General features: G+C 50.3%; 1 protein-coding gene across 2 annotated transcripts; it reads right to left on the bottom strand.

Annotated features, from left to right (window-relative positions):
- Positions 1-5,090: 5,090 nt before the first annotated feature.
- LOC112493645 lies at positions 5,091-6,417 on the bottom strand. 2 transcript variants are annotated; one of them, XM_025079903.1, is made up of 5 exons: positions 6,043-6,417; positions 5,827-5,973; positions 5,590-5,722; positions 5,346-5,524; positions 5,091-5,245 (listed from the first exon to the last, which is right to left on the bottom strand). In XM_025079903.1, the coding sequence occupies exons 1-5, from the start codon at positions 6,250-6,252 to the stop codon at positions 5,144-5,146; spliced, it is 771 nt and encodes a 256-aa protein (XP_024935671.1). In that variant the 5' UTR covers positions 6,253-6,417; the 3' UTR covers positions 5,091-5,143. The 2 variants fall into 2 exon arrangements, with proteins under 2 accessions (XP_024935671.1, XP_024935672.1); XM_025079904.1 differs by having other exon boundaries at positions 5,590-5,671.
- Positions 6,418-11,564: the final 5,147 nt, after the last annotated feature.

Genomic DNA, 11,564 nt, shown 5'->3' with positions numbered 1-11,564 from the left:
TCGGTTAAGATGCCATTCTCGGAATAATTAAAAACTTTAAAGGCAATATTCTACAGTCTTTATACAACCGATTAACCAGTTGAGATACTGCGCAGTGCCGACGCGCAGCGTCGACGGCGTCTCGAAAAATCTTAATTCTAATGTCCTGATGCGTCGCCTCGGAACAACGACCGGCAGCACCGGCTACTTATTGTCTATTCTAACATTGCCTCCGCGAATGAAAACTACCGTGGAAGCCTGTGGGAGCCGGAATTTCGATGAAATATATGGAAGCTGGACATTGCAGCGGTCCCTTTTGGTCCATTAAATCTTTCTCAAGGCGGTTTCGCTCAAAGCAGGAGAAAACAAGGGAAAACCAGTGTTCGAATTACCCGAGCAACCTGATAGACAATGTCGAAGGAATCGAAGCGCGAGTAACGTGGACTTAGGCGGGTTCTTCTATCAAACTCCCATGATCCGGCATCCTCCCATCTCTGGCTATCCGTTTCAACTGGTATTGTCTTGCGTCCCGACGCTCCTCTCCTCTTTGATGGTCTTTGAAGAGACCGCAACTGAAACCCAACCTACCGCCGATGTTAAATTAGCCGAATAAGACTCCTTAGTCGAGAGCATCTTTGGCAACCACATACCATTCTATCGGAGTGGCTGCCGCCACCGCATTCAATCTTCCATTTCTTAACCAGACGATTTGAGGTTTTCTTTAAAAATCTTTGAAAAATTTCTATTCGTGCCCTATCAACCTGTTAACTCCATCGTGCAACGTTCGATTCTCGATGCGCCTGGAAGTTCACTTGAATCCTGCCCTCCGTCTCTTGGCACCCGTCTCCCGCCCCCCCCCGGCCCCTTCATCAGCTTGCTCTATTCCTTGGAGGACTGGGAGTGACGATCTTGCTCCTCTCCTCGCTCTCTCTCTCGTTCCGCCGGATTGCTCCTGTGTCAGAGCCGGATAGTAGCGGCCAGAGGGCAAACACAAAAATGATCCCACGCTCCTTTCAGATCGCAGCATCCTTTATTACCAGAGTCTCGATTCAGTATCACGCCTCCCTCACGTATCTCTAGTCCTTTGGACCTTAGAGGATGCACGCTTACCATATGAAAAGTTTCCCTTGAATGGAGGTGCGAGCTTTTGTCAGAATTACTTTCTGAGAGTGACAGGTTCGCGGTATCATGTGGGTGAGGTCTTCAGGCTCACCGAGGTCAAAGGAGCTGTCCCCTTTGACACCGAGCAACGTATGGGCTCTGTGTCTGGAAATTCTTTTACAAGCGTATGGGCCACTATTTTTTTATTTCTACGGATTTGATGTAGTCGACTGTCGATGTTTCATTGGCAAAGACCGGATGCGGAAACCGCGGCGTTTATTCGCTGGACTCGACCTGATCCGCGAGATAACCAGAGGACAATAAGTAATGATGAAATCTCGTTCGGATAACTCAGCAATCAGCAAAGGCGCGGTGCTGTGGAAGAAAATGCGTTTCCGGGCAGGTACGGGACCTTTGACCTCTGGCAGATGAGGTGCCGTCCCGGCCTGTAATCACGTCTAAGAGGGGCCACCGAGTCCTCCGTAATCTCGACATGGATTCGCTGAATCGACGGCATCGACGCCACTGACGAAATGACGTTTCTCCAGGTCACTTCCTGACTGATAAGCCCCAACACTGATAAACTCGATTCAAGCAGTTGGATACAATGCGGATCTTCATCCTTGTCTTAACAGCTACCTAATATTTACACTTGTTAGTTTTTCCATTTTCTGAATTATTGGTTTACTTGTTTCACGGAAATTGTGTCGGAGAAGAAGTTCATCCTGGTTACGCGAACCCTATGGAAAGCCAATGCGCCAGGCGTGTCTGGGATGATTGAGCGAAGGGGGGCAGCCAGTGACCTCATATTTCGTATTCATAGAATTGCCTGGGAACTGTGCTGCGCCGCAGCAGAGTGCAGCACAGTGCAGCGCGATGCAGCACAGTCCCTCATTCGCTTCCCACCTCTGCCGGAGTTTCTACTGTCTACACTCTTCAGGCTCTACAGCTTCATTCTGCATCTCCCCTTTGAATCTGCCCTCGTCCGGATGAATAATCCTACACACGCACCTCGGAAGACGCTCAACCCTATATTTTGCAGACGTGGCGGCACCTTCGAAAATTGTATAAAATATCAGAGAGTAGCGACGTTTACTGCTGTCTTCGCGCCCTTCTTCCCTTTCGACGTAGCATTTTATTCTTTCTTGTCATAATATTTTACACGGACGTTCATATTTTTCGCAAGCTATCGCAACGATTGTTTAGCGTTTGGTCGATTGGTGGCCGGATGGTGGCTGCTCGCCAGGATTATTGATGCTCTCGATGGGAAAGGCGCGCGAGCTGGTTTTGGTTTAGGTTACCTGCGATTTGTATGAAATTCGATCGCAGCCCACGCGAAGAGGCTTCGCGCGCGCTGCTCCCGCAGTGTCGAAGACTCGTTCGACAGCTCTATTTATTTCTGCAATTTGCGTTATTTATTCCCTTGTACCATATGAACCGAGTACCTATCTTGTCTTTTCTCTTGAGTCTCTCGTGTTTCTCGTGTTCTCTGTCGTCCTTGATAATTCCTATCGAGAGGCCGTCGATTCGTATTTCATTATTTCTCACCGCCTTCGCACCAACGATTCCCCCAAAGCGCTGCTCCGTATTCCGATGGCTCAACAATTGGACGGTGCAAAAATCCATTGGCGAGAGACGCCTCGTGCGCTTCGAATTCCGAGGCAGCCGACTCCTCGTTCGACTTCAGGGCGAAATTAACTCTAACGAAGCATGCAGTAAATTTTCCAACCGGACAATGTTGTGAATTACAGAGGTAGCCTGGTATACAAACCCTATAAACGGACGGGTTTATGTTGTCAGCCGAGAAGCGGACTGAAGCGGAGCGAAGCGCAATGAAGTGTGCTGCCGCACAGGAGGTTCGTCCTCGCGTGAACCAGTGGGGATCGCGAGCACGACCCTTGTGTATTTCCAAACTGGATCCCGAAGCAATCAAATTCTTTTCTCGCTAGGATGACTCGACAAGAGGGCAACGCTAGTCAAACATGCTGAGGACAACGATATCATCTAGCTTGTCTTGTAGTGGGCTGTTACTCTCCCAGATCGGAGTTCACATTACAATTTATCCCGTACACCGTTGGCTTCGAAGTCGAAAGTCCAAAGTCCGAGCGCCGACGTTTCTCCTACGCTGAACTCTCTATTCTTCGGATCTTTTTCGGTTCAACAATTGAATGTAAATTCGAAACTCGAGCTCGGACAGAGTCTCTCTCTCTCTCTCTCTCTCTCTCTCTCTCTCTCTCTCTCTCTCTCTCTCTCTTTCTCTCTCTCTCTTTCTCTACGGTCTCTCTATGTGTCTACGGTACGTGGCTACTTGCTCAATCTTCAGGATTTATGCTCGAACACGGAGACTCGGCCGATTCCGAGTAAGTTGTTATCGGGGATTCCGCTTCGGCAGAATTAACTTGACGCCGTTAATATGTTAATGACGTAGAAGGCGACACGCGACTAACAGCCGGTGCGAGGAAGCTCGTATTCACGCAAAACCCACTCGCTGTTTGTCTATTCTCCAACTGTTTATTTTCAAATTAACCCCAAGGCACGCGTCGCGTCCGGCAGTGCAGCAACTCGGCGCGTGTCACCTGTCTGTCACGGTTACGCGATTCGGCGGCTTCGGCGGCTTCACCCTCCACGGAGACATGGCCGAGTGCTCTCAGGACCTGCCAGCACCCTGTGCCGACTGGGGGTGTCCCGTGCTGGGGGCTCCCAGCCTCGTCTTGGCTACCAGCGATGCTCAGGGCGACGCCGACAAGCGTCATGTGCCGAGGAATCACGCACCGTTGCTCACGCAGCGACTAGGACGACCAGGCGACTTCCAATTGGCTGCGACTGCACCCCAACAGCCACCGTCTTGGGGGTTGCAGGTGAAACTGTTCCTCGACTTCGCAAGGCGGATTTATGCTTGCCTGATTACGGGTGCACGCAGGTCCTTCGGACGGCGGGCACCCCTGCCGAATAACCACCCGTGTCCTACCTGCCACTCTTGGCCCCACCTGTAGATGCACCTTAATTCATCCTTCGTCCACGTCTTCGTCATAGACTCCCTTCAAAATTTCTAAGCGACATATGCCAAGGAATTATGCTTCGATGCCCTCGTGATCCTGGCGCTGGGGGCGCTGGTGGCGCTATCGAAGGACAGGTAGCTCGATCACGCAACACCCTGGAAGCCTTTTCCTAAGTGTTCCTGAACTCCTGACCTCTTCGGGTGGACGCAGAGATCTCGTGCAAGGTGCTTGCAGTCGAGCGCTGAAGAAGCCAAAAGATTCACCACGGGCATGCACTATACGGGTATTAAAATTATTTTGAAGCCGACTGATTGGTCGAATGGATGGTACGCGCGTTATTACGATAGACCGGCATGCGTCGTTATGCGTCGCCGTCGAAACAGGCAGGCAGGTGCCTTCCAGCGTCGCCCACTGCAGAACGCTACCCGCACGATTCCTAAGATAACGCTCAAGGCATTTTTAACTATTCTACACTAAAGCAATATATACTCCTTGACGCGCAGCCTGATTGTGAGTGACACGTTGCTTCCGGAAGGTGAAAGGCCGCACAAACTGCTCGTGGGGTTACGGAGAATAAAAAGGAAAAATAGAGCGACAAACATCATTACCGTGGCGACGTTTCCTTCAATGGTTGGCATTGATCGTGCAATTAGGTGTGGCGTAATCATTCTATTAAGCTCTATTTACCGTGCTAACGAGTTTTCCTCTTAGAACCATGGTAAAGGTAAAACGGTCGGGTGAGGCAGACGCGTGGCCGGCACGCGTTCCGTCGATGACAACTTCCGGTTGCGGGCCGGAAACAAGGTTCTCCTCTATGGAGGGAACGGCTGCTGTGGCTGCTTCTATTAACTACGTTAGCAGCTCGACCGAAGTCATCGGACTCGGTTCTAAACGTTAGAACAATGATTGTTTATGAGTTTTAAAATTTTTCTTCTTAAAAATTGTCAACAGTAATTACTTTAACAGCGATCACTTATAGTGTTGTACGGAAAAATTTTATCGAAGCCTTAATTGGAGTAACACGTTGACTGATTGGCTAGATGGCTGGTCAGCTGGCTAGTTGGCTAGTCGGTTAGATGGAGCTCGGTAAGTGGGAGCCTCTCGGCGTCGTCCCTCGATTGAAGCGATTGCCAAGTAAGTCGCCGAGATGATCTCCCAGGCGTCCTCTTCGAAGTGGCAATGAAGTGGACCGTGAAGAGATGGGGAAAAAATTGAAGCAGAGTCCAGAGTGATGGAATCGCAGAATAGCAAGGACCAAAAGATTACCGAGTTTATAACGCGTCCATCGACGTTCATATTGCAGATTTCGTACTTGAAGAGAAGAGTATGCGGCTCGTTGGCTACTCGCAGCAGCCTCGAGGATCTTTTCGAATTGATCTCGATCTCGAAGGCTCGAGCGACAAGGACGTTCCTGATCAGTCCGAAGGATGCAACACTGGCCAAATCTGATACGAGTCTGTCTGAGACTGGATTGATCTCCTTCATCTCCAGCCTAATTCGAAACTCATACCTTGATGAGACGATCGATCGATCCGTAGATTATTTTTCGTGATCATCCCTTCCGGCATCTCGAGGTACCAAAAATCTTCGCCCTTGAAGATGATCTCCTCAGAACTTTTTCCATTTCCTTGGTGAACCCTAACCTGTGTCAGTTACTCCGCGTCTCTCCCTTTCTCTTATTTCTTTTCTCTCCTTTTACGCTACTCAGACTTTTCCCTATTCCCCTCCACTCGAAGATCCACCTTACCTTGAAGTGCACGTGATCGGCTGTGCTCTTGATGGCCGGAAGACTCTTCTCGTTCCAACTGGCGTTGCTTTCCGATACATTAACAAAATTTCCAATGGGACCGAGGATCTTGAAAAACGGTGTTCGGATCATTCCCAGACAACCAACCTGATTGGACAAAATGAATTGATCTATACGTCCTGCTGACCTCTACTGGCTTCTCCCTAGTCCACCTACCTCCCTCACGTATCTCACAAAAATATGACCAATCTTGTAGGCGCTCGCGTCCAGAAGGTACGGAATCGGAATATAATCCTCTCCGGCGACTTCCTGGGCAACGACAGATCGCACTGCTCTCCAGCCCTGAACGACACTCAATTTCTCGCCTACGCCAAGAAGACCTCCGAACCTCTTTCTCCTTTCGATCGCGAGTGTGCGGGTTTCCATGACGCATCCTAAAGCACCTTTTCTTCGGAGGTTAACTTTCTTCGTCCAAGCGATCGCGCTCAATGACTCAATCAATCAAGAACATTTATTCCCATTGTCGGATTACGAAATATACACGGCAATCAAAATTAAAGAAACCGCTCAATTTTGACAGCTGTCACACGATCCCTCGCAGTTGTCAAATATACCGACGGATATCCGTGCACCGGAAAATACGGTTGTTTACAGGATAGCCTCTTGTTGTTTTGAGATATCGGATCGTAGGTGGCGCGCAGCACGCAGAACACGAAGCACGCATGTGATTAATAGGATGATCTTTCGAAGAGCGGGAGGACTGAGAGGAGAGCCAGGGATGCTGGAGCGCGGTACCTTCGGCCATTTGTAATCATTAGCGCCATGGGCCATGGTACTGTTGGCACCGTCGGCCGACTCATTATGTCATTCACGTTGGTACGCACGTTCGCGCCGTGAGTGCAATCCTCGTATGCACGCGTATTATCCTCCTATTATGAATACCATTAAGGGTCGCTCTGTGGCGAATGGAGAACCGACGGATATTAACCGATTCCTCCTCGCCAACTTTTCAGCCCACCTTTACCTTGGAATTTCGACAGTTTTCACGCAGCGAGCCAATTTCGATTTTCTCGGGACTATTCTTGAGAATCGAGTGCTCGAGTGACACGGCTGGTCGCGAGGATCTCCGGCGGCTCCTCCAGCGCCCTTTCTTCAGTCCCTTAAATATCCTGGCTGGCAAATTGAAACGCCTGGGCACATCGCGATATTGCTTATGGTACAAATTTAATAAGGCGCCCGCTGGGCCCCCAGTTACCATGCTAATATCACGGAGCATGGGGCATGAAGCTCGGAACGGGCAGCACTGCTTCACCTGACTCGCGATGGATGCCAGGCTGAGGGTACGAGGAGACTCGTAACCAGTAATGTTATGGCACTGCCCACCGCGAGCCTTAAAGGCCCTCGCCGGGCTCTTTAGTGCCAAATTGGTTATGCGGAGGCTTTACGACACGGCGCGCAATATTAGCCGAATGAATTACATAAATTATTTTTAGGGTTACTTCGAACGAGGAAAAAAGCCAGTCTCGGAAATCAACTGCTGATAGACCGCGACTCCCAGCACAGCCAGTCCTACCGATTTACCCCAGCTGCAAGCTCAGCCTGTCCCAGTGGTGTTTCTAGGGGAAAAAATATCGCCGATGTTTCAGCAGACACGTAGAATCGAAGAAACAGAAAAACGCCAGAAGAAACATTTTTATCAGGTCTGTTTCAGGCGCCACGGGAGACCCTATGTGCCTGCCAGTCGGATTATCGAATAACGTCGTAAATCGAAGCTGCTTCGGAGAAGAGATCTCGTGTGAGACGAGATAAAATATAAATATATCTACTCGGATGTCGGATGATGAGCGACAATCTTGTAGGAATAAATGGAGGAGGGTTGATGGCCGATGGTGCGGCGCTGGTCACGGTAATAATTAATATCAATAAGCCGTACGTGTACATGACGGTGAAACGATGGAATGCTGAAACGGCGGAGTGCCGGAGTGGCGGAACGGTGGAACGTTGGAACGGTGGAATGATAAAGTGGTAGAAGCCGGCAGGTAGTGCCCCGAGGAAAAACATGCGGGCGAGACAGGAGGCAAGGTGTTTCTCTGTGACATTCTCGGTGGGCAAGGTGCTACAAATACGATCCTTCCGCGCATTGGCGACCGTTGGAATGACGCGTCAACCTAAAGCGTTGAATCTTAAATGTTTAAGAACCTCGGGAATTAAGTGGGAATAGAGTCAAGAGCGTCAAGAGATTCGAGAGCGTGGAGAGCGTGAAGAAGATCGCAAGTGCACGAGAGTCGAGTGCATATAGGGGCGATGAATATAGAGTGCTCGAAGAAAATCTCTCTTATTCGAGCCGTTACTCGTAGCCAGTCGTAGCCACTCGTAGCACGCTCTCCCACAGACCGGCTGCCTCGTCGAAATTAGCATACGACTGGAATCGAACGAGGTACCAGGTACGACCCCGATGTCTCCATCGCTCGTGAAATGGATACCGGGTGCGTCGCGGTGCATCTCGGTGCAGCGCGGTGAAGCGCGACTTCTCCTTTCACGATTGGTTTATGTTTCGTGAAAACGTATGGACGCTGCATAATCTCAGGAAACTCAGGGATAAATACCTACTGCGAGAGATATATAATTCGTGATATTTTACATTCGATAGATCCTCGGGTCTTCGTCACTCTGCAGCCTTATTGGGCAATCGGCCGATTTTAAAAGCGACCAATTAGAGTTGACCAGCTGTCGCAGTTAATTGGCGAAGAACGTTAGGCCAGAACCTAAATCATCGTTGGCTGTATCAGACTTGTCAATTGGATCGACGGCACACGCGCAATGACCCAATCACTATTTATCTATACTTGTCAATTGTCACCAGCCAAGACGCAGCAGCATCCAGTCGGAGTCGGCCGTTGGTTTATTATTGGCCCAGGAAGATCAGCGGAGCATCGTCTAGCCCGCAGGGTTAATCTCCAACGAGCTTTTGCCCCGCTGCCATTCTGCCGGTGATATTGCCCTTTTTGCGATCGTACACTGGTAACGAGATCGGCAATGCCAAGGAGATCGGTGCCGAAGCGATTTCGGTGTTTTTGCTCGCGATGACTTATCGATATTGGCAAGTTACGTTGCAGGTACGCGTGCTCCGGTAAATGTAGCCGTGCGTAGGTGAAGCTGTCGATTCTGGCGTCCGTGGAGATGCTGCTGGGAGTAAAGCGAGACGAAGGAAGAAGACGGAGGAAGAGGCAGCGTGCAGAGTCAGAGCGAAGATTCAGCCTGACTGAATTATTGCTAAGTGAGGCTAGAACTTTGACCGGGAACCACTAGGCAGCCACGCGGACATGCGGACATGCGGACATGTGGAGGGACCCCCACTGGCGCACTGTACGCACAACATCCACCCTGAGACTTCTCGAGCTCTTCGGCATCTCTCTTCCTCCCCCTTCGCCTTAGTCCAGCGTAAACGGAATTTAGGAGTTGCCATGATTTCTCTCGAAACATCAGAGTTCGGCCGCACGAGCGTCTCTATAGTGAGGTCGTCGCGACGTCTACAGTAAATGTGGAAGGGCACGTGGCTCTCTTGGTGAGATAGCGGGTGTCGGGGACACGATGTCGGACACGACGCCCGGCGACACGACTTCTCCTGGAGAAACCGGACGAATGCATCGAGTGCATCGAGCATCGCAGTCTGATACTCGGAATAAATACTTTGCCAATCTTCGGATGATCTGAGGTGGCTGGCGCTCGGTAGAGAACGATGAAAAGTTCTTCTATGATAATTGTAGATGGAGAGAGAGAAAGAGGGGGAGAGAGGGGGGGGGGAGAAAGAGAGAGTAGTAGTAGTAGTAGTAGTCGAGAGGATTATGAGTAAAGTAATGCGGCGCGCAGCACGTGGCCCCTATGGGTCCACCTTTGGGTTGTCAAACCTGTTTCCTGGCTTCGTCAAGGGAGGAGAGGAGGCGCGGGAGGAGGGCGGGAGCACTCGCTCAAATCCCTTCCACCGATTTTAATATTCATTTTTAATAGGATCAGGATTCAAAGTGGCATTCTGCCGAAAGGAATTTGGTGTAAGAGGAGGAGTATCGAGTTGGGACGAGAGATAAGAGTTCCGGGTGATCGGGTGTTCGGCGATCCTCACCAAGAGTGCCGGCTACTGGTCCACGCAGCTTCCGAATAGTCAGCATCCACCTGAGTCCACCCGAGTCCACCTGAGATCCACTGTCGAAACGTTTCGAGACAAGTAGCGACCATTAGGCGACCAACCTGTGGGTTAATGGAAAAATTGAAGATAACCACAGGCTTCTTCTTTTTCTTCCTCTTCTTCTTCCTCTTCTTCTTCTTGCAAAGAGCTTCGACCATTCACGCTTCGTCCATCTTCCTCCTCCTTCTCCTCATCCATAATTTGTTTTCCCTCTTAGTCAGATCGTGCTTATCGTTAGAAATGTAAGTAGCCGTGTATTCGGGATGTGCCCGGAGATGCCGGACGCTCCAGGACCAAGGGAGTCCATTGGGTAAATCTCAATTGGACGTCGCATCCTTTTACGGAAGATCAAAAGCCATCTCTGCCCATCTCCTTATGAATCCACGATTATTATGGGAACTTTCTCATCGGGCCAACGAAACTATTAATTATTTCTCTTTGTTGCAAGTGAAGCGGCCCCGAAAGAACGAGAATCATTGCATCATCGATCGCTCGATCGTTCGATCGTCCGATGGTATCGTCTTGATTCAGGGTCGCAGGTCATCGATCGATGACCAAGTTACCAAGCGGTCCAATTTCTAGGTGGCTACAATGTTAGGAGGTGGTACATCTTCCCCATATCGACAACCAACTCATGGGAGTCACCTCGACCTCCTTATCTCTCCGTCGCGCACCGACTCTGTAATCGGTCAGTCACTCTCTCTCTCTCTAGCTCCCTGCCCCGGCCCTCTCTCCACCGGTCGGTGTGTGAGGGAGCAATTCTCCGGGCGGCTCGGTAATGCTGGAAGTCGTGTTTTTAGTAGAGATCGATGGACTCGTTCTCATTAGGGCATCACGAGCGACACGCTAGAGGGTCGTTAAGCACGTTCACGGCCCGTATCGTTACTTCGCTATCTTAACCTCTAGCTCTTCGCTTGATTAACTGTGGGATCTTTGGTTAGCTAACAGTGGCACAGGTGGATTGTTTTTACGGCGCGTCGCCACGATCCTTTGCCTTTAGGCAAAACGCACAACCATCGGCAGGATCATCGGCACAGCATCCACGCAGCGTCCGCGCGGACGCCGGCACTACCGTGGAGTATCTTTCATCTCTGGATTTCGCAGGCGAATCCAAATACGCAAAATACACCGTGTTTCCAATCCTATCGATGATGCTGCGCGTGTAACTGCTGCGATCGAGGAGTGCCACTTCAGAATTTAGATCCAGGAGGCTTAGCAGCTGTGTGTGTCTCTCTGTGTTATTATCGGTGACCCCTCCCGCGCTTGATCTTTTCAAATCTAGAGCAGGCCATTTCACATGTGAAAGGAAACGCTTGCCCCGACGTACAATTATTGTCGTGATTTACGATTAGGAAGACGGTCTGCAAATCGGACAATACTTTCCCGTCGCTTTGGCGCTCAAGTGAAATGTCTTGTAGGACACGAAGCGAGTCACGAAACGGTTTAGATAGAGAGGTGCTCTCGCGTGCACACACTCACACACGGACAGGCTCCCCCATCAGGAACGAGAATCCCCGAAGTGCTGCCAACAGCTCCTAACTTCGACTTCGAGGTT

This window comes from Cephus cinctus, unplaced genomic scaffold, assembly GCF_000341935.2.
Source record: "Cephus cinctus unplaced genomic scaffold, Ccin1 Ccin1_scaffold0123, whole genome shotgun sequence".
Taxonomy (NCBI): Eukaryota; Metazoa; Arthropoda; class Insecta; order Hymenoptera; family Cephidae; genus Cephus; species Cephus cinctus.
This window is presented reverse-complemented; position numbering and strand designations above follow the sequence as displayed.